At 34.7% G+C, this 23,578-nt stretch overlaps 2 protein-coding genes across 2 annotated transcripts; both read left to right on the plus strand.

Annotated features, from left to right (window-relative positions):
* The first annotated feature begins 282 nt into the window (after positions 1 to 282).
* On the plus strand, positions 283 to 3,998 carry LOC118270597 (cytochrome P450 4C1-like). The gene is made up of 9 exons (XM_050698567.1): positions 283 to 486; positions 1,055 to 1,164; positions 1,240 to 1,330; positions 1,409 to 1,591; positions 2,189 to 2,583; positions 2,667 to 2,735; positions 2,897 to 3,065; positions 3,139 to 3,318; positions 3,763 to 3,998. The coding sequence occupies exons 1-9, from the start codon at positions 336 to 338 to the stop codon at positions 3,924 to 3,926; spliced, it is 1,512 nt and encodes a 503-aa protein (XP_050554524.1). The 5' UTR covers positions 283 to 335; the 3' UTR covers positions 3,927 to 3,998.
* A 1,471-nt stretch (positions 3,999 to 5,469) lies between these two features.
* LOC126911483 (uncharacterized) lies at positions 5,470 to 21,238 on the plus strand. Its single transcript, XM_050698780.1, has 18 exons — positions 5,470 to 5,679; positions 6,172 to 6,281; positions 6,438 to 6,528; positions 6,730 to 6,912; positions 7,846 to 8,240; positions 8,320 to 8,388; positions 8,509 to 8,677; positions 8,750 to 8,929; positions 9,440 to 9,597; positions 11,383 to 11,545; positions 12,715 to 12,824; positions 15,151 to 15,241; positions 16,580 to 16,762; positions 17,438 to 17,826; positions 17,900 to 17,968; positions 18,302 to 18,470; positions 19,580 to 19,759; positions 20,050 to 21,238. Exons 1-18 carry the CDS (start codon positions 5,529 to 5,531, stop codon positions 20,211 to 20,213), a joined length of 3,024 nt encoding a protein of 1,007 aa, XP_050554737.1. The 5' UTR covers positions 5,470 to 5,528; the 3' UTR covers positions 20,214 to 21,238.
* Positions 21,239 to 23,578: the final 2,340 nt, after the last annotated feature.

Below are 23,578 nucleotides of genomic sequence, written 5' to 3' on the forward strand. Positions count from 1 at the left end.
TAAGTTCATTAGAAAAGTATTTACTTATTTATTCTGGTCCATATCGTCACCGAAATTGTATACTTTGTGAAAATTGTGATTTGGAAAACCAATTTAAATAAAAAGGTACAGCTTTTTTTATGATAGCAGCTTCGTTAACTTCAATACACAGTCGGCTTGAACAATATTGTCAATTCACACACAAAGGATCTTATCTAGCGCCTAATTATTAATAGGTATAAATTATATAAGATATATGGTGTATTATTTTGATAAAGTTCGCGATATAAACAATACATCGATTCAATGGTAATCAGTAGTGCTTTCAATATTAATGCAATACGACGTTGTGCAAAATGTTCGCGTATTTAGTGGTAGCTGTTATATTTCTGTGCATTCTCCACATTTTGCTCAACTACAACAGAAAGGCTCGATTGATAAGGAAATTACCCGGGCCTAGAGATGACTTCATCATTGGCAATGGATTTACTGTTATACGTTCTCCAGGTAAATTATAAGTGGTTAGGGATATGCTATTCATTTATGTATGAAATTATAAAAAAACAAACATCATGTAGGTAATTTGTACACTAATTAATTAATACTTTTTTATATAATTCTGATGATCCCACATACCACACACAGGTTCCTGTAACAATCCTTATTGATGCTTAGTTGTTTTGCTAATCAATAAAAATATATTATTGCACCAAGTGGAAACTTTGAGCGAAATAATGAATTTCATTAATGAGTTACAATTAAGGAGAGGCAAAAAAGGGGCTTTTAATTAATTAAATATTCGGGAAATACTCACGCAACTCTCAGATTACTTTTCTGCATACCTTTTTTAATCCGTGTACACAGTATTTCTATAGAAATTTACATAAATGCGTATAATAAGTACCTATGCAAGTAAGTCCATTAACGTTTTGGAAACTCATGTATAAGTTTTCTATAAATATTCAAGATTTCTAGGTAAAATTCAACTGCGTCACGAAAACTCATGCATATTTTTTACATTATGTGTATACAAATAAAATATCAATAATCTGAATTATTTTTCTCCACAACACAGTTGAGACCATGAAATTAAGAAGAGAATTCTGCACAGAATTTGATGGAATCTTTAGAGTATGGGTTTGCCCCATGGGAGCGATTTTCGTATACAATCCTGAGGATATTGAGGTCAGTAGCTTCTATAATTGCTTTCTTACAATAAAATCAACTTGTATGTTTATTTACGTTACATTTTTTTAATAGATACTCATGTCGGGCATGAAATTTGGTGAAAAAAGTTTCATCTATAATTTCTTGAAAAATTGGCTGGGAGATGGTTTGCTCGTCAGTAACGGTAATTATGAAAAGCTTATTACATTGGAAACTAAGAATATTCACATGTTCGGCATACATTATAATCTTAATTTTTTAGGTGCAAAATGGCAGACACGCAGGAAGATCCTGACTCCTGCTTTCCACTTCAATATACTGAAGCAGTTCTGTGAGATAATAGATGAGAACAGCGAGAGGTTCCTGGAAGCGCTGAACCAGACTGCGGGGAAGCCCATCGATGTGGTGCCTGTACTCTCGGAGTTTACCCTCAACTCCATCTGTGGTGCGTATAGCTAAACTTCTGTCTTGTAACATCTACATTTCTGTTTTATTTTCAAAATGTGGTCGCTAAATATAAAATCTCGGTTCAACCAAAATAAAAGTATGTTCTCGTATTGTTAATTTAGAACAGACTACATATCACTAAAAAGTTATTACACGTGTTCACTAAAATATTTTATTTTAAGTACGCATTTGCTGAAAGAAGTGAACTTTGTCTTACCTATGTTATCTACATTGCTCTTTGCTAAACATGAGATTAAAGTATTTTATAGGAAAGTTTTATTAATATCAGTAGTAGTGTAGTAGTATTACAAGATAAGTCCACCCACTGTATCACCTAGTTCTTTATACCTTTTGTAACTATTTTGATTGATGTTTCGTCTAGGTAACTAAGCGAGACTTAGAAAGCTTGCATATACTCGAGAAAGTAAATACCTTCACCTATGATAATATATAATAGTACCATGTACCATTTTCACAAATACTAATGAATAAAATGTATTTCAACTTTCACCTAAATATAAACTTAAAATGTCTTGTACTGCGCTTAACACACGCAAGAGTGTATTACCCAATTTACGTATAAACTTAATTTCAGAAACTGCAATGGGCACTCAATTAACCGACGACAACAGTGCTGCCAGATCGTACAAACAAGCTATTTACGATTTAGGATGTTTAATTTTTCAAAGATTCGTCAGAGTATATCTGTATCCAGAGTTTATTTTCAAACTATCACCAATGGGACGGAAGGAAAATAGATATTTGAAAGTTGTGCACAGTTTTACTGAGAATGTCATAGAACAAAGGAGAGAATACATCGAGAAGAATGGCATCAACTTTAATGAACAAATTGAGGCTGACGATGATGACTCGTATGTTTATAAGAAAAAGAAGAAAACTGCAATGTTAGACTTACTTCTGTCCGCTCAGAAAGAAGGACATATTGACAAGAGCGGTGTGCAAGAAGAAGTGGACACTTTTATGTTTGAGGTTAGAGTTACTCAACATTTTATTCTTAAGTTCAACTTGTCCACATCTGTATTGTATTCTATTCTGTTTTCTTTTAATTCTAGGGCCACGACACTACTGCTAGCGGTCTGACATTTTGTTTTATGTTAATCGCTAATCATAAGGAGATTCAGGTTAGTGACTGAACTTAATTCATGAACCGTAGTTCTTAATTAAGTACCCGATAAATTGTTTCATGGGAATATACAACTTACATACGTATAATTATGTTAAAATTTTGATCAAAAAATATGTAAGTATCGACAAATTAAAATGACGACTAAAAATGTTTCAGGATAAAATTATCCAAGAGCTAGATGATATATTCGGTAACGAGGACCGACCTATTAAGATGGAAGATTTAGCGAAGATGAAGTATTTAGAATGTTGCATCAAGGAGTCCTTGCGACTTTATCCACCAGTGCACTTCATAAGCCGCAATATAAACGAAGATACAGTTCTAAGTAAGTTTTTGTACTTTCAAAATACTTTTGGACAGAAAATAGTTGTACTAAATTCCTAATTCATTTTTTACAGGTAATTACAAGATACCAGCAGGAGCATATTGTCACATCTTGATCTCGGACTTGCACTTGAGACCCGACTTGTTCAAGAACCCGACAGTGTTCGACCCTGACAGGTTCTTACCAGAGAACAGTGTCGGCAGACATCCATACTCATATATTCCTTTCAGCGCTGGACCTAGGAATTGTATAGGTAACTACAAATCTAAGATTCTTAAAATGTTGGTTATCTATATACGAACATCATCATTGTGATCATGATCCCGTTTTCTCGTGAATTCTCCTGAATCTCTCGAGGTTTCTCCTGAATAATTAAAGCCAAAATAGTAGATACCCCACATTCCCCTCGATCATGTAGATACTTCTAGATATTAAAAGCTTGTCTCCATGGTTCTATAAAGTTTCTAGGTTTTTTAAAGAACGTTTTTTTAATAATTTGCTACTCCTGATAATCAATATGGTACTACAATTTAGACGCGTGGCAGCAAGATTCTAAATATAGATTTTGATTAATCGATATTCTAAATCTGGGTCTAATCTCTAGACATAAGTGATAACAGTACTTTATCAGGGTTTATATTAGATGTCCTCAATGAACTTAATGTACTTAAGAAGTAAACATTAACAATTGTTTCAGGTCAAAAGTTTGCGATGATGGAGATGAAGATAGCGGTCGCGAGGGTGCTGAGGAAGTTCTACCTGTCTCCCGTCACGCGACCCTGCGACATCACGTTCACTGCTGACTTGGTACTCAGGAACGACGGTCCAGTGCTCGTCAATTTTGTTAAACGAGATTCATAAGCGAACAATCATAACGTATTTGTATGTAATTGACTGCTATGAATAGTTTTATAAATATAAGAATCACAACTATTTGTTTCTTTTATTTCACTGTGCTCATTGAAAATTTTAAGATCAATCCCAATATTTGACCTGCACTTTTTCATCATATCCTTTGGATGGAAGGCAAAGTAAAATCGTTTTCTTTACCGAAATAAATAAATTTACAGTACATACATACAGTAGTAAGAAATATTTATTTCAAACTTACATCCGTTAATTCTCACAATTTTTGCATTTCAAATTAAATCCATTAAATCATTTCAACTAAAATTCATAAAAAATGTAAAACAAAACTGGGCGTCTCTTAGTAAATAAAATTATTTTTGATTACATGTAAAGTCCAAAGGTTATCAAAAAATCTTAAGTATTTTATCATTGGCAGGATTATTAGATATATAACATAACATGGTTATCTTTACGGATGTGTTGTGTAATTGGCACAATTTTTGCAATCTTATAAATTTAATCTCAATATTATTGCTAATTATAAATCTGAAAGTCAATAAGGTAATAAATCAGTCGCGAAAATAAATCGCAAGTACAGCCATTAGTACATTTGATTTCTTGCTTCTCATGCGATTAAGATTAAGGACGGGGTGTTTTTTAAGAGTCTGACACTCCCTCTCGCGTCGCCCAAGGCGGGAGAAGTAATTGCATGATGTTCCGCCAAAAAAAAAAATTGTTAGACAAAGCAAAAATTCTCAGGCGGTTGCCTCATCGCGACCGCGTGTTGGCTGCGTGATCTATTTCTATGTCATATAAACGCACCCTTATATTTTATCTGATATTTTATTAATCTTACATTAAATACATACTATCGATTACGATGGAACAATATCTCGATATAATTACAATAAAATTTTCCATTTGAGCTCATTCATCTATAGATAACTGTTCACAACAGTAATTTACTTGGCTATAAATTTACGTAAACATAAACAGTCATTACTTTTCTATTATTGTTTGTATCGATTACTGTCATAATCTTTGTTTATTTACGTGTAGGAGTTAATCGAATACAACAGTTTTATTTATTTAGCTCTCAATGACCCAGACTAATTAACTAGGTTTAATGGATTGATCTAATACACCTAACTTGACTGATTACAGCTGTTCCCATATGTAACCGTACGGCCGGCGTGGTGGTTGGGCTGCAATGCAACGAGAAGCGGGTTACATTCCCACACAGCTCTTTGTATGATTCATAAATTGTTTGCTTTGGGTCTGGGTGACATGTGTATGTGATCTTGTATATTTGTAAACGCATCCACGACCCAGGAGAAAATCCTAGTGTGTTTTCTCGCCTACTAAACCCTGAACAAAAAATTTAGACCAAAATTAGCCAAATCGGTCCAGCCGTTTTCGAGTTTCAGCGGGACTGACAAACAGCAACTCATTCTTATATATATAGATTTATCTCACAGATATACAATATATATATATATATATACACATATATATGTTAATATTTTGTATGTGCTGATAATTTTTGTATACAATTAATACTTTAGGTGTTATCAGTCGCACTTCAAACATTACTGTACTAGGACGTGATCTAAAATGTTCGTGTATTTAGTAGGGACCGTTATATTCCTGTGCATTATACACATTTTGTTAAACTACAATGAAAAGGCTCGAATGATCAGAAAACTTCCCGGGCCTAGAGACGATTTCATCGTTGGCAATGGATTGACTGTCATACGTTCGGCAGGTAACATAACAAAATGTTTTTAATTACGATTAATTACCTGCAATTGATAAAAATTGGTGACGCGAAATGACCTACCTTAATTTCAGTTGGCTCCTATTTGCCCCGTTTCCATTAAACACAACAAAATGTAGTTAGTAGACCACTACAACTACATTTTGTTAATTTTATTTCTGAACGACTTATGAAGTTACAGACCTATTGCGGTCTGTTTTAATAAAGCCTTAGCAACTATGAATTAATTTTAACGTTCATCATCATCATCAGCTGAGAGACGTCTCCTGTGCTGGACAAAAGCCTCCCCCTTTATTTTAACGTTATTTAGCTGAAAATCCCGCTTTATGCAGTTATTACATACTTAAGTATATTTTTTAAAATGATGGAAAGGTAAATTTTACCTTCATTTTTTCTAGAAGCATAAAGGGGTTGTAAAAGAAATTCGCTTATATAAGTTATTTCGATTTTCATTTACGTATCTTTATTTAATTATCACAGTCGAGACAATGAAAATTGGAAGAGAATTTGCCGCTCAATTTGATGGAATCTTTAGAGTGTGGATATATCCATTTGGTGCTGTTTTTATTTATAATCCTCAGGATGTTGAGGTTAGTGACTATATTTATTTAATTTTTAAACATTATAAAGTCATTTTTTATTATGTTTAATTACCTATGCGTCTATTATAAATAATATAAATACTAAGACTAAAATATTCACATAATATAATTATAATACAATGCACTATTGTAATATGTTTTTAGATAATTATGTCTAGTATGAAGTACGGTGATAAAAGTATGATCTACACATTCTTGAAGCCTTGGCTACGAGACGGGTTACTCGTCAGTAATGGTAACTATATAATGTCTATTTGATTATGTACTTCAACAGTTTTTTTTTAATATGGAAAGTCTAAAAATACTTTTAATTTGTTAACTACCGAACTACCTTTGTCTATCATATTCCAAATAAACCAAGATCATGTTAATTAGCACTATTTTGTCCTAAACTAGGCATTCAACAATAACCGTTTCGAATTTATCACTTTAATAGGAGAAAAATGGCAGACACGCAGGAAGATCCTGACTCCTGCTTTCCACTTCAACATACTGAAGCAGTTCTGTGAGATAATAGATGAGAACAGCGAGAGGTTCCTGGAAGCGCTGAACCAGACCGCGGGGAAGCCCATCGATGTGGTGCCTGTACTCTCCGAGTTTACCCTCAACTCCATCTGTGGTGCGTACCTACACATGACTGAACAACTCAATAAAATACGTAAATTGAACTAAATACGTCACACTTAATATTACAAAGGTGTAAGTTTGGATATTTGTCCATCAATCACGCTGAAATTATTGAATGTATTTTGATGTGGTATACAGACAGGGTATGAGCTGACTTGGATAATAAGATATTTTTATCCCAAGGGAAGACAGTACGCAATAATCGTATCACACAGGTGTACAATACGATGGACTTTTTGGAGTTTTCGTATCATAGCACGGTCATAATAATATCAAGGTGTATGCATGACGTTGGTATCAAAGAAATATAAAATATATAGGTACTTTATTTAGTATTTATACGTTCTTATTTTGCAATCTTATCGTCACTTACCTACTTGTATACCTCGAGAACTTTCTATCTTTCTAGCCGTGTGTAGTAATACTTTTGTGTAGGTACGAGAAAGTAAATTGAAATGGTTTTTATTACAATTGTCAAGGTCTGGGACACAGTCTAGCTGCCGTACTCAAAAACATTTAATGATTAATAAAAATACTCTTTACAAAATCGTTAATTTTGTTCCGAAAACAATTGCTAAGGATAAGGTTAAGTAACCTTTAAATGACTCTGAGTACGGCAGTAAGTGAACTTTGCCTTAAGTTATCTACTGACTCTTTTGTCAGATACCCGATTGTATCTATTGACTTTGGGACCTTTAGGAGTTCTTATTATTAAATGTTTGACGGTTTTGATAAGACAAACACAAGAACAATAAAATTGCATTGCATCCTCACAATGCAACGGTGCAATGAGAGTAAAAGATAACTGTTAAACATTTTGCGTGTTATTTAGAACATATAGCATTTGGCGCGGTTTATACAATATTTTATAAAAAATTCTTTGTGTATTCTTCAACATAAATTTAGTTATTATTGTTTGTTGCAGAAACTGCGATGGGCACTCAATTAAGCGATGATAACAATGCTGCCAGATCGTACAAACAAGCTATTTACGACATCGGTTCTGTATTCTTTGACAGATTTGTAAGAATATATTTGTACCCAGACTTCATATTCAACCTGTCGCCTTTGGGCAGAAGACAAACTAAATGTTTGAAAGTTGTGCACAGTTTTACTGAGAATGTAATAGAACAAAGGAGAGAATACATCGAGAAGAATGGCATCAACATTAATGAACAAATTGAGGCTGACGATGATGACTCGTATGTTTACAAGAAAAAGAAGAAAACTGCAATGTTAGACTTACTTCTGTCCGCTCAGAAAGAAGGACATATTGACAAGATCGGTGTGCAAGAAGAAGTGGACACTTTTATGTTTGAAGTTAGTTATCATTCTAAACTTCTGAAACTAATTTCAGCGAAACTTTCTATTTTATGTAAATGTGGTTTACATTTTTCAGGGTCACGACACAACTGCTAGCGGTCTGACATATTGTTTTATGTTGCTTGCTAATCATAAGAAAATTCAGGTCAGATTTTTTATTTCCGTCGATAACCTATCTAAAGTATTAGACTGAAAATGATAAATATAATGAATGACTACCTAATATCAACTCGTAATATCAACTCGTAATAAAATAATGTTTCAGGATAAAATTATCCAAGAGCTAGATGAAATATTCGGTGATGAGGACCGACCTATTAAGATGGAAGATTTAGCGAAGATGAAGTATTTAGAATGTTGCATCAAAGAGTCCTTGCGACTTTACCCACCAGTGCACTTTATAAGTCGTCATTTGAATGAAGACACAGTTCTAAGTACGTATCGAAAATATTGTATTGTTCCTACATATTTGCCTTTCCAGTACTAATAAAGATATTAATTTTCAGGTAATTACACGATACCAGCGGGATCATTATGCCACATTCTGATCTTGGACCTGCATTATAGATCTGACTTATTCAAGAACCCGACTGAGTTTGACCCTGACCGGTTCCTTCCGGAGAACAGTGTCGGCAGACATCCATACGCATACATTCCCTTCAGTGCTGGGCCTAGAAACTGTATAGGTAACTTTTTATAGGAATGGTTTTCACAATATCTTTACATCACCTTAGGCTTTGTCGTCATCCCAGCGATATCTTAAATCCTGTATCACACTTGCACTAAAAATAGTATGAATAAGCAAATCAATGCCCAACAATCCCAACATGAATTTGTACTTTGTTGTAATGATTTGATCCATTTTTTTACGTTGTCCACTAGGTTTTTCAACTCGTGAATGACTTTACAAATATATAATTTTACATACATATGATACCCAGATTTGTAACAAAAATTTGTGGAATGTGGATCACACAAAGAATTGTTCCGTGCCGGTATCAAACCCGCTAAGCGTTGCACGGCAGCCGGTTGCCTAGCTATCGCGTCGACCGCGTATAGTCTAAATTATGATTATGACATTGAATGTCATTGCCAAAGTATAAAGCGCTTTCTAGAACCGATTAACATGATAAACAAGTAGTTTATCAGCAGGTTATTAATTGATTCATTTAATTAATGTGTTACAATTGTTTCAGGACAAAAGTTTGCGATGATGGAGATGAAGATAGCGGTCGCGAGGGTGCTGAGGAAGTTCTACCTGTCTCCCGTCACGCGACCCTGCGACATCACGTTCACTGCTGACTTGGTACTCCGGAACGACGGTCCAGTGCTAGTTAATTTTATCAAACGAAAATGATTTATGTAATAAACATTATAGACTGTATTTTTATATATACTTTTTTTATTAAATGTTAAGTGAACTATTGTTGTTGTTTTACTAATTTTGTATTTCAATGTCCGTCCGGTAAATTATTTTAAAACGTACAGAAACTAGTACTTTCTACGGTATATTGATTTGAAATAAAGTGTAATGTCACTTTATGAACGTTTTCCACCAGAGGTGTGCTATGCTACGATGCCGTGGATGCGTTTGGCTTCTACCATGCTTAACACCGGTTTAAGTGGAAACGGACTCAGCTAAGCTATATTACAGATAGCTTACTATCGATATATCGCATATTCGATTCGACCTTCTTCCTCGTACAGCTACATAGCTTAGTATCAGTGGAAACAGTCACATAATATCCCAACTTAGCTATAACATCTTCGTAGCATAGCTATTTAGCAAAAGTGACGTACCTAGCTTAGCTCCCACTCCTAAACTTTGATTCGTTTTATGTAAGTATTGTTTACTTATACGATTAAACAAAAATAATACGTGTCTAATATTTTCATTACCTAATTGTCGGACTAATTATATATTTAATTTTCATACCCCGTCATCATCCGTATATGTATATAATATTAATATACACAATAAATGTATGCACATATATGTATTATACGTTAATTTTAAGAGTAGGTCGATATACATGTGTGACGTAAATAGCTCTATTTTTCAAGTTCATAACAGGTTCACTATTAATAAATAACTTATCGCTTAACGAGAAAAAATCAAATGTATTAAATTTAACTTGCAAAACAAGCGAAGTAATGATTGCGACATTGTTTTTAACAGCCAAAAGTAGGAAATTATTAGCGAGATTATATTTTTAGGTATCACACTAGACAATGTATAGGCTACAATGGGAACCTTAGATAAAGGCACTTTCATGGAGATTGAGTTCAGTTGCTTTTGCAGTTTTGCAGCAGAATACAGTAACGGTTATCTATTATACGTAAATACGTAATGCTGTGAAAATCACAGCATTATCTGGTACGGCATTTTGCTGTGGGGTCAAGCTGCGGAAGTAGAATCATTTTTTATATTACATAACCGGGCTATCCAAGCAATATATAGCTACCCCGTCGAGAATCGCTGAAAGGATTATTTAAAACTATAAATATCCTATCGGTAGATACCCTGTCAATTTATATATGAAAATATTATGTATGTGCGAAAATTTTTACAGTCAGTTGAAAAAAGAAGCGATAGGCATAATTTTAATACCTACTAGAGGTAAAAACAAGTTAGCTACACCGCAATTTCGACTGTCCAAGCTACAGAAGTCCTTCATGGGGCTATCGCTCATGAAAATAACTAGTACCTAATCTCTATTCTCTCATGTTTGAAATGAATAACAAAAATAACACTATTTTAGTTTTTAAGTATATTTAGTCCTTTCGAATTTATACAAGTTTTTATTTCAATACATACAAATTAAATTTATAAATATAATAATTATAACATACTTATACTATTTTGTCCACAAATGATCACGTCTCGGCAATTGAACTTTAGCCCCAGTAAAAATTTTCTTAATTTGCTATCTTATTTTACATCGAAAGAAAGTCCTTCAACTTGTCTCCTTAGAAAATTCTTATTGATTACATTTTGTATGTACGTATGTAAATATAATATGTATTTATTTCGTATACATATGTATATAAAAAATGAAACGAGTCGAGATCTTAGTTACTTACCATATAATTACGTATTCTGGGAGTAGCAGTCTTTTTTGGGCGGTTTATGTGATAGGACGTTACCGAAATGTGGTTGTATTTTGGTGTTGTGGCGGTACTTTTGGGTGTTCTAGATCTCCTCCTGAACTACAATGCACGAGCTCGGATGATCAAGAAGCTGCCTGGCCCGAAGGATGACTTTATTGTAGGAAATGCATTTAGAATCATATGTGATCCAGGTAAATGTTTGTAGCTTTTTCTCAATTGTTATCTTGGTATCTCCTTTATCAGATTATTTTCTGTTATTGTTTAATTTCGCTTCGCTCGCGTTCATTAATTATTTACATATACATTAAGATGTACTAATTTGTTATCGAATTAATATAATTAATTGCTATAATTAATCACTTTTGAGACTAGAAAAGTTTGTTCGAAATATCTTCTCTAAACAGTATAGAGATTACTCATATGATTTAAATGAAACTACAAGTGATACTCGTTCGCAAAAGCATATTACAACTAAAAATTTCAACGAAAACCGAAAATTGAAAAATTGGTATATTCAAATAAAATTAATAATGAAATTAATCAAGTATTAAATTCTGTGAGATTCAGCTTCATGTTTCTTGCCGACAGAAGAGCTGTATATTGTAGGTTGTCTAGAAAGTTACGGACACGCGGCGCTGCTGTTATAATGCCGTATTTGTAAATAGTGTTCAAATTACCTCAAAGAGAATAATGCACTTTTTGGCTTAATTACTACGCTTAGTTTGCTCATTTTTCTTATATCGTCAGTCAAGATGATGAAAATAACAACTATATGGTTTAAATAAAGTCATAAGAAATTTTCCCATAAGCAATATAAAAATCAATTGCTGTTCGTTAGTTTCGTTAAAACTCGAGAACCGATGGACCGATTTGGCAAATATTGAGAGCAAAAAAAAATTATTCAATGTATGCTTATTAAAATGCATGTCTGCATATCATAGTTAAACATTGGAACTCAATTTTGAGTAGGTTCCTCATTAGATCTAGTTAGACTTGTTTTTTGTTGAACAAGGCGTCAATCGATCTATTTTCGTCTACAGCATCTAATCAAGTTATTAAAAAGTATATCTGTGTTATATGCAAAAAAATAATAATCTAAAAATACCTGATAATATGAAATCTTTAAAAAAAAATGTTGTTCCACACTTGGAATTTCTCATGTGTCGTAGGTGCATTTACAAACATACAGATTCACATACACGCCGCAGCCAAATTCGGAACTACAATTTATGGATCATACAAAAAATTGTTTTGGGTGGATCCTTTACTTACACGAACCCAACTACTGCGCCAACATGCGCAGTCAGTTTATAAATAACAATTTAAAAATGATTATTTTTGTATCACTTTCTTATTACAGTGGAGTTAATGAAGCTCGCAAGAACATTCGCCAAGAAATGGAAAGGAATATATAGGATATGGGTGTACCCATTCTCTGCTGTGGTCATTTATAACCCGGAAGATATCGAGGTAACAAAAAAATAATAATATTTAAAACTGCTATGTAACTATTCATAGATGTTATGAATATCTTACTTTTTAAGTGCCAATGATATTATGCAAGCAGCCAGTTCGAACAATAGGGAAAATATCCACTGAATTAAAAACAGGATTTCCCCAAATGAAGATTTTGGAACAAATGCTAATATCGTTCGCTTTGGTTATTAATCTTAGGTAATAGTGGATACGTGAGTTCATTAACATACACGAAGGGAAAATCAAAACATTACGGCAACATAAGGTAAATTATTTATAGCCATTGTCTCTGTCTACCCCCATGGGAGACAGGAGCGAAGTTATGTGCAGTGGCGTAGCGTAGTGGGGGCGGCAGGGGCGGCCCGCCCCGGGCGGCACTTTTTAGGGGGCGGCAAAATTAAACAATAAATAATAAAAATATTTCAACCATTTTATATTTTTTTCGCAACTAGAGATCGGAGAAAGTAGTGATAGTGGGGATGGAACCTTTAACGAGTGGTCCTGCCCCGAGAACTTCTAGACAGAGTCGACTGTACAAATTTGGACCGATTAAAATGAGCTTACTCTTTAGGCGTAGTCCCGAAATCATGGAAGACGGCCTTGGTCAACCCGATCTTAGGGATCGGGTGGACCAAGGCGATAGAACAAATCCGTCCAACTACAGACCGATAGCCATAACTTCCCTCTTCTCGAAAATAATGGAGTCCATTGTCAACTGCCAGCTCTTGCGGTACCTAGAGGATCACCAGCTACTCAGTGACCAGCAATACGGTTTTCGTAAAGGTCGATGGGCTGGGGATCTTCTGGTTTACCTGACACACCGTTGCGCACAGGCGATCGAATCTAAGGGGAAGCGTTGGCAGCGAGCTTGGACGTGGCGAGAGCCTTTGACCTGGTTTGGCATAAAGCGCTTCTTTCGAAGCTTTCTTCCTATGGGCTTCCCGAGAAATTGTGCGAATGGGTCTACTGCTTCCTTGCAGACAGAAGCATTAAGGTCGTTGTCGACGGGGACTGCTCCAACTCTCTGTCTGTAAACGCAGGTGTCCCTCAAGGCTGCGTGCTATCACCTACCTTGTTCCTCCTCCATATCAATGATATGTTGCAAATCAGCGGCATTCATTGTTATGCGGATGACAGTACAGGTGATGCCTATTATACCGGCCGCGCTAACATTTCTCGGGAAAACGTCAACGAGAACCGAAACAGACTTGTGTCTGAAATCGAGACTTCTTTGCGGAGAATCTCAGATTGGGGTGAACTCAATTTCTGCGTGTTTACCGTTAAGAAACTGCCGTTGGTCGTCTCACCTCAGTTTCAAAGTACCCCTCTGACTGCCTCAGCCGGTATTGGAAATCATCCTATGACTTTTCCCGCCTTTGGCGAGGCGAGAGGGAGTGTCAGACTCTTACCTACTGACTGGTATTGGAATTGGGATACTTGGCATCAACATTTCGAGCGACGTCCAGTTCCGTGGCCATCTAGAGGATAAGGCTAAATTAGCCTCGAAAAAGCTTGGTGTGCTCAACAGATCAAGGCAGTATTTCACTCCAGCCCATCGCCTGCTTCTATATAACGCGCAGGTTCGGCCCCATATGGAATACTACTCTCATCTGTGGGCGGGGGCACCCCAGTACCAGGTTCATCCTCTGGACCGCGTTCAGCGGCGTGCGAATCGGATTGTTGAGTGTCAGGAAATTTAAAACCGACTTGACACTTTGGCAATGCGTAGAGATGTAGCTTCGTTGTGCATTTTCTATCGCCTATACCACGGGGAGTGCTCTGATTCATGACTGTTCTTGCCGAAAAGTTCTCTATTATAAATGTATGTAATGTATAGTATACACTAAATTAAAATACCTAAATAAGGGGGCGGCAAAATTGTCTTCCGCCCCGGGCGGCCGACACTCACGCTACGCCACTGGTTATGTGTGTATGTATAAGGTAAATTACTCCTTTAACTTATGACATGCTTACAATATTTAAACAAACAGCTCGATTTCAGACTTTTTGTAAAGTGAACTCAAGTGAAAACATATTAATTTCTCAGTAAACAGCACATTAATCCATTGAAGTAAATTGTGGAGCCTATTTGTTTCTGATTGCAAATCTCGAGAACAGCTAAACCGAAATTATTATTTTGTTGGGTTTGTTATTTTTTGGAGAAGGTTCTTCAAAACGTCATAAAATTTCCGGGGTCCACTAGTTGTCAATAAAATGTACTTTTAGATCATTATTAGTAATATCTTTTGTATCTACTTTGATCTATGATTTAATTTTAATCTGATTGGATTTTATCACATTTTCCTTTTTTACTTTTCAGTTGATCATGTCCAGTATGAAGTATGGTGGAAAAAGTATGATTTACAAAATTTTGCAGCCGTGGTTACAAGATGGACTCTTGCTTAGCAAAGGTATAGTAGAATTATATTTTAATAATAATAGTGTGGTGTAATGCCTTACATCACGACTCGTGAGAGTCTGTGTTTCACAATCCTCCCGCCCTGAGACTCTCAAGGAAGAGGAGGATCGCGTTCCCTATCAACGTGTCTAGTGTTCCCCAAAACTTTACTGAGGATGGTGGTTGTGTAAATAGCTTTTGCATGATGTGAATCTTAATGTTGGCATGTTGGAGTCTAACTGTTAAAATAATTATTATATAGGTACCGTACTATTACGATTGTATCTAGGTACTTATAGGTATACAACATTAAAGTATTTAAATGTTTTTGGTAAGAAAATGGGAAAGCGAATCAACGTCCTCATTCTCATCTTAGAGTTTTTCATTTAAAAACAGCCTTGGGGACCGATTAAGACAAGGTGAATGTTTTAAGTAGCAAACATACAAAAGTTAATGTCTCTAATATTTCATGGTGGTATTAGAATAAGTAAATAGGAATGTAATTTACGAAAATTTTACGAAAACAAACGCCTGCGTGTTGGGATGTTAATACATTTTGGTTTTGATTGTATTTCGACCACGTTAGAGTAATGCATCTACGTCAATGTACCGGTTCCGATACTTAATGAGCAAAAGGGCGGAAAGGATTCTTAAAAAAAAAATTCAAAAAGTTAACGGAGTCATTATCCTCCGACCAAAAGTTAACAAATCTGCCGATTAAAAAACGATGAAGCTGTCAGCTTCATTTATTTAAACCAAATTTTTGCTCACTGCTCTCAATCAATCCAATTAAAATAAGGATGATAATAAGCTACCACGATGCTTAATAATGCGGGAGGATAAGGATTCGTTAAATAAAAGTTAAAGTTTGTTAAAGAAACACCCAAAACCTGAATAACGTGAATGTACTAATAAGAAAAACAAGAGTCGCACCTTTTGATTATCTTAGTAGGTAGCTTTAAAAATATTGTATTATGATGCCAACATTTAATACTTTTAAGTATTTTAAATTTATTTATAGAGTTATCTTTACATCTAAACTATAAAACGATAAAACTTAAAACAAACAAATAAAATAAAAGAAATCTAATGGAATTATTAAAGTGATATAATCGTTTTTTCTATCTTTCTATTCATTACATTATTATATTTTTCACATTATGATGCGAAAAACAAACAAACCTTGAGTTTTTTAAAGAATCAATCTTAGTGCAATCAAAGCCAAATATTGATTATGAAGTATTAGCAATTAGCATTTATGATAATAAAAAGTTACAAAACGTAGAAGATATTTTGTAGGAACGAAAGAACACTTTCTTAACCAACTTTCCTAACAATTTAATCATTTCAGGTGTAAAATGGCAAGAAAGAAGAAAGATTTTGACGCCAGCCTTTCATTTCAACATTCTGCGGCAATTCTCAGTCATCATAGAAGAAAACACACATCGGTTGATAGATCAGCTGAAGCAGACATCAGGACAGCCTGTTGACGTTGGGCCGATACTTTCTGAATTCACACTCAATTCTATATGTGGTGAGTAGGCCTAGAGAATTTATACTACCTACAAATCAAGGTATCCAATGTGTAACAAATAAACTCCACGCGGGCGGAGCGAGATATGCAGTCTTTAATAAAATCTATTCCTAATAAAATAGGACCTAATTATAAGTAGATTGATGTGCAGGGCTGCGCAGGACGCTGTGCAGGAGTGGGAATGCAGTCATTTTTAGTCAATAAGTTTCTGACACTCGATGTGGCGTGAAAGATCATTGGATGATTATTCCTCTCAAAAAAAGCGTTTGATGTCTGTAGCTTGTTCGTAAATGTATTTGAATAATGTGAATGAATTATCGATGAAGTCGGCCTTACTACGAAGATAGATATAGTTACTGTCTGCGACGCAACTACGACTAAAATAGTCACACCCAATATCTGCCTGTTAACTAGCAATTTAATTGACCATTTATCACAATGAATATACGATTAATTAACATAGCAGATTCCTCCTTAATTACTGAGTAAAATTAGGTCTATAGACTACAATGATGTCAAAGATCCCGAAATAATAGGCGCCAGTTGATGACACAAAATAATTATTTTTTAATTGTCTTTAGAAATCTATTTACTATTATAAATATGTTTGATAAATAATAGTGATATCGTTATACTATCCTTACGCTAACCTAACAAAATTGTAACTGATTTCAGAAACGGCAATGGGCACCCAACTTAATGAACACTCTACGGCCAAAACGTATAAAAAAGCGGTTTACGACCTGGGAAACATATTTTATCATAGATTCATTAAAATTTACTTGTATCCCCAATTTATATTCAATGCGACATCTATCGCACGAAGACAGAATAAAGCAGTGAAAACAGTACATAGCTTTACTGAAAAGGTAATAAGACAAAGGAGAGAGTATGTAAAAGAACATGGTTTCGATATGTTCAACCAGAATGTTGATGACAATGAGGTCTACGTGTACAAGAAGAAGAAGAAGACTGCCATGTTAGACCTTCTGCTGTCGGCAGAACAAGAAGGGCTGATTGATAAGACTGGAGTACAGGAAGAGGTTGATACGTTTATGTTTGAAGTAAGTATATCGACACGAAGTCAGTCAACAGGATTAAACTAAATGATTAACAGAAACGTGATGTTATTTCCAGGGACACGATACTACTGCATCAGGACTTACTTTCTTGTTTATGTTACTCGCTAATTATCCGGAAATTCAGGTTAGTGGATGGTTATATGTAAAAATGTGTTTTGTATATTAATTAGTGCTAATATAGAAACTTCCTGCACCTACTTATATAAACTGGTATGTGTAGATAGATATTTAACAAGGGTAACAACTTAACTACTAACTTAAATACGTATTAACAAAATTTTCCATAACAATTCTGCGATACATTATCATGAAGCTATCCGCTAAAATTGTTCAATACCTACTTCTGTGCTTATGAACAGCAATTTAAAAAGTATATTCTAGTATCCTTGAAATGATTAACGAAGTACCTACAGACGTGATCATCGACTTAAATGATAATGTTGATTATTAATTACAGGACAAAGTTGTAAATGAACTCAATGACATATTCGGAGACTCGCAACGTTGGGCTTGTATGGAGGACTTGCCAAAGATGAAGTACTTAGACCGATGTATTAAAGAGTCACTGCGCATGTACCCACCGGTGCACTTCATTAGTCGGAAACTGAATGAGGAAACAGTATTAAGTATGTCTTATTTCTATATACGTTACCTACTATTTTTGCATGCATCACTTTTGTTCTTTCATGATGCATATCTTCCTACAATCTGACCCTTTTATCCTTTATAGTAAAGGCCATCGCACATTACATACGGAGACGGTACAGCATTCTTTGTTTTGGATATAATATGAAAATGCTGTAAGTGCACAGACCGCACGTTTACAGTCTTGTTGGATTGACCTTATAAAATGTATCATACAACATAAGATTTAATGTTCAAAGGACATCGGGCGTTTTTTACCCGATTTTTTAAAAGTCACGAACATAAACCACAATATTTTTACATGATAGTGTTTGCAATCATATTTAATATTGTGTAGTTATTTTGATTCACAATAATGGGAAAATGGAAATAATAAGTAAAATGAGTGAATAAGTTGACTATTTTTCCTAATTACTAAACGACCGCTCAGTAAGTTAAAATATCACTCCGTGGTATTTTTGTAAACCCAATCAGACTAAATCCGTCAAGTTGATGTGCATGTTTCGTTCTCACTCTCGCCCATAGTCCTAAAACTGGTATACATATGTTGCGCTCGCGCAGGTAGCTAGCTTATCTTACTACATCGCAGTCCTTCGTCATCATCATCGCAGTCCTTCGCCAAAAGTTAAGAGAAAAATATGTTGTTTTAATTATTTTTGATTCCCCTTTTCCTCTTCAATTATTGCCCAAAAACATTTATAAATATTTTTTAAATGTCCAATTTCTCCTTATTGCCACGACCCACAGATATGGGAACTATACCATTGTGAACTAGATTTAATTGCCTATCCACCGTACCTAATTTTATTTTTGTTCGCCGTAGGTAAGTGTCCCATACAAAAATGCCCGATGTTCTTTAAATGACACGACCTGCATTCTCGATGCGCTAACTGCGATTTACAAACAAGTCACCTTGCAGTGAACTTATTTCCGCTGATGACGATGATGACATTTGATTAAGCAGAGTTGGCAGTTATGTTAAACCAAATTAATAAAGATTAATAAATAGAAGTGAGAATTTTAATATCTCAGGATTTTTTAATTCATAGAAATACTTATAGCTATACTCTATATTTTTATTTTCTTGTAGGCAACCACACAGTACCGGCCCGTACATTGTGTCACATACCAATATACGATCTACATCATCGAGAAGATTTATTCCCGAACCCCGAAGTGTTTGACCCTGATAGGTTCCTGCCAGAGAATAGTGAAGGAAGACATCCTTATGCATACATACCATTTAGTGCTGGACCCAGAAACTGTATAGGTACAGTAACATCTTATTACTGCTTTTATTTCTCAGAGGAATAGATAGTAACTAGTGCAACTTAAACACATATGAGCTGCGGACTACCTAGCGGGTTTCCGGAGCTCCGGCTCGAAAAGCAGGAGTAGGAACGAGGTGGTTTTAGTCAGTAAGAGTCTAACATTCCCTCTCGCCTTACCCAGGGCGGGAGAAGTCATTGGATTATTTTTCACCCTTAAAACCAAAAAAAAAAAGTAAATCACATATGCACTACGATTTAAAATAATATGTCAATTCTTTGATACTTTCAGGTCAAAAATTCGCCTTATTGGAAATGAAAATAGCAGTTGCGGCAGTTCTTCGCGAGTTTGAACTGAAACCGGTGACGAAACAATCCGACATCGTATTCCTTACTGATCTCGTACTTCGAAACAATGGACCAGTGCTCGTCAATTTTGTTAAGAGAAATCGATAAAATAATTTTATTAGATTAATCCTAGAAGCTAATAACTAATCTTACTCCAAGATCTCTGGATCAGTCTAGATGTAAGCAAATTTGTCCATACCACTAAGGGCAAAAACTGATCCTAAATACAAAGTCAGGCTATTTGATATACAGTTAGGCTATTCTACAACTGTTAATTCGAACTTTCAAGGTGGGTTTGATCGCATTCACACCTGTCATTGGTCTAGATTATTCTTACAATAACACAACATGATACGGCGGACTGCGATTGAGTTCAGCTCGATCTTCCGAATTGAAAGTTACAGTATAGCCTAGCAGGTAAGAAAATAAAGATTGATTGAGTACAGAGATAGAAGCTGTTACAAAACGTGTAGCTTCATTAAGTGTAGGTGTATATGTAGCTTCGTTGCCTATGTCCTGCCCCTATACTGCATCAATCTTTATTTTCTTACCTGCATGTGGTATGCAGGTAACTAGGCTGTTTTATACGTAAGTATTAAAATAAGATAATAAGAGGTTTTGTGATGTAAATATTAGATATTATACAATGTGATAGGGGTGGGACTTCTAACCCGGTAAGTCTGAGTACTACATCTAATTTTATCGACAAAAAAAAATTATATGGGGGGTTGAACCCCCAATTGAAAATATTGAAAAATAGTGATTTTTTCGGTAAAAATAATTCACAAATGATTTTTTTTCTCACCAAAACATTATCAAACATATGAAAAAAGTAATGAATTAGTTAGCCAAGGTTATTAGCTACCGTTAGTCGTTTTTTTTTTGTTTCTACGACGCATACAACCTTTGATATCAAAAAAAAAGTTAAAAAATATTAAAATAGCCATAATTTTTAGGGGGAGGGGATTTGACCCCTTCGACCCCTGACTTTTGTCCATAAAATTAGATGTAGTACTCAGCCTTAACGGGTTAGAAGTCTCACCCCTATCACATTGTATAATAACTACTGCTGAATTTATCTGTTACTATAACTTAATGTAGGTATGTAATAGTAAATATTATGTCATTGAAAACTGATGTTTTTTTTGCTCCTAATCTATACACATGTTGTAAAGAGTGTTTATAATACGTACGTTTGTTTTTGTTTCGTGTACCCACTAACGCGGAATTAAATAATTGAGTGTAACACTAAATAATTATATTTTGTTATAATAATATCAATGTAAATTAATATTATTAGGCTCTTGAAATGTACAAGAATTAACTGTCAATCACTGGTAGTTAATTTATTACTATGTAAAAGTTATTTTTTTACATCCCAACAGTACCAAAAATCCCAACAGTATTTATTGGTTTCTTAAATCATACCAGATTATTATGGCAATAGTCGCTATCCGTGATATTGCGTAAAGTAGAAGATTCGGTAAAAAAATTAGGTTTTGTACAGACGGCGACATATATGATAGCTACTTAGGTCCAATCCTAAAGGATATTCAGGGCGGTAGCGGCGAGGGTATTATGGCGCATTTACATTAGTCGGTTAGACCGTATTCGGCTGCAGGCCGTATTCGGTCACCAACTAAAATAAACAGGTATTCGTTTGGCCGTATTCGGTTTGGCCGTATTAATTCGGCTTCTGTAAAACCGAATGCGGCCGCCGCCTTCGGTGACCGACTTACGACCGACCTAATCGCGCCATTAGTTTGGCTTCACCCTGAATGTCCCACCCACACATTTCCGTCTTTTAAAGCATATTTTATTTTTCATTAGTGCTCAAACCTTCTCCGTGAGAGAAGAAGCCTTTGGTCAGCAGTGGCCACTTACAGGCTTATGATGTGACTATTGCTAAATATCTTATTTTTCACACTGCCATCATCATCAAATCTTGATTTCGTCTTCTCTTATTTACCCGAATCTCCCTTGATGAATTCAGCTAGATTCTGGCATTAATAATATTTATGTTATGCAGTTCATGAGTCAGTTCCCCCACAATCAATTACATTATTTAATTTCTCTTGTTATCCGCCGCTGTCTGGTATCAAAGTCTGATACTAGGTCATTGTTTAGGCTCGTATCACGCAGCTCTGTTGTGTACTGCTTATCAGTACATTGATACATTCATTTTTAATTCCTAGTCGATAAATTATTATACCTAAAACATTATGATATAATACATAGACAAAACTAATTTATCACTAACTTCTTGATTAAAAATTGTTCCTAAGAGCGTTACACGTGTAAATTCTATTTCAGTACAAAATAATATTTATTTATTTAATTTTGAACTCTAAGGTCAAGGTTGTAAGTCTCATTTTGGGTCACTTAGATATCAATAAGTAAGGAGACTACGAAAACATCGAAAGTACTTGTAGTGACCCCGGACCTCTTCTAACAGAGATTACGTTGTGTTATCGGGCAGTCATTGAGTCACTGTCAAAGTCAATAAAGAGCTTTGAACCCAGTGGGAATGTAATATAACAATTTTAAACGTAATACAACGTCACACTTTTGAATACTCGAAGAGCCAAGATATTAATGTACAATGTAACACCCATTTTTCACCAGTTACCTATGACAAGAATCCTATGTAATACAGCTGAGTCTCTTATCACCATTCCAAATTTCGTTTGGTGTTACTACAAATAAATTAGTAAAATAATAAAAAAACCGACCGATTGTTTCTCCGAGTCAATACCACATTTTATATGTATTCAGAGACTCCTAACTCAGTAGTCGCATTACAAACAACGAGGCAGCCACTGTCTATAATTTGTCCTAATTTTATCTCATGCAATTTCTACCATGAAACACCAGATTCTGCCCGCGACTTTGTACGTACAGTTCCTTTTTTTTTTTCGTTAGAGTTTCAGAATTTTCGGGAAATTCTTGGATAATTGATAGATTTTATACCATTATTAAAGCAATTCACTCAATGTAAATAGATGCAAATATATTATTAAAGTACCATTTTTTGTCGTTACAGCCTTAACGGGTTAGAAGTCTCGCCCCTATACATTGTATATAGATTTTATACTATTATTAAAGCAATTCACGCAATGTAAATATATGCAAATACATTATTTAGGTACCTATCATTTGCTGAATCAGTAAATCACTATACACTGTGTCATATTCGTACCACGAAAAAACAACTTGCCATAATAATCGTTTGAGTACTTTGGATACATACTCGTAAAATAAAAAAATAATAATAAAGATGTCGTTTTTTTTGTTTATCATCATCGACATATGCACATCAGACACTAGATCTAATGCAACTTTGTACATACTTCGAGTTACAAAGCGTGATGTTTTCATAATGTACCTACTATGAGTTCGTATGCGCTTTCGAAATTTCTTCTTTACAATGGTTTATCGACTATTTATTGTTTTAAACATTTTATTTCTCTGTA

This window comes from Spodoptera frugiperda, chromosome 15 (genome assembly GCF_023101765.2).
Source record: "Spodoptera frugiperda isolate SF20-4 chromosome 15, AGI-APGP_CSIRO_Sfru_2.0, whole genome shotgun sequence".
Lineage (NCBI taxonomy): Eukaryota > Metazoa > Arthropoda > Insecta > Lepidoptera > Noctuidae > Spodoptera > Spodoptera frugiperda.

What these genes read in the sequence shown, in the direction of transcription:
- LOC126911483 (XM_050698780.1), top strand. Translation starts at nt 5,529, where the DNA reads ATGTTCGTGTATTTAGTAGGGACCGTTATATTCCTGTGCATTATACAC. An exon ending in TACCCTCAACTCCATCTGTG is followed by an intron (nt 6,913 to 7,845) that starts GTGCGTACCTAC and finishes TGTTTGTTGCAG; the next exon opens with AAACTGCGATGGGCACTCAA. An exon ending in CTAATCATAAGAAAATTCAG is followed by an intron (nt 8,389 to 8,508) that starts GTCAGATTTTTT and finishes ATAATGTTTCAG; the next exon opens with GATAAAATTATCCAAGAGCT.
- LOC118270597 (XM_050698567.1), top strand. Translation starts at nt 336, where the DNA reads ATGTTCGCGTATTTAGTGGTAGCTGTTATATTTCTGTGCATTCTCCAC. An exon ending in TGGACACTTTTATGTTTGAG is followed by an intron (nt 2,584 to 2,666) that starts GTTAGAGTTACT and finishes TTTTAATTCTAG; the next exon opens with GGCCACGACACTACTGCTAG. An exon ending in TGGACCTAGGAATTGTATAG is followed by an intron (nt 3,319 to 3,762) that starts GTAACTACAAAT and finishes CAATTGTTTCAG; the next exon opens with GTCAAAAGTTTGCGATGATG.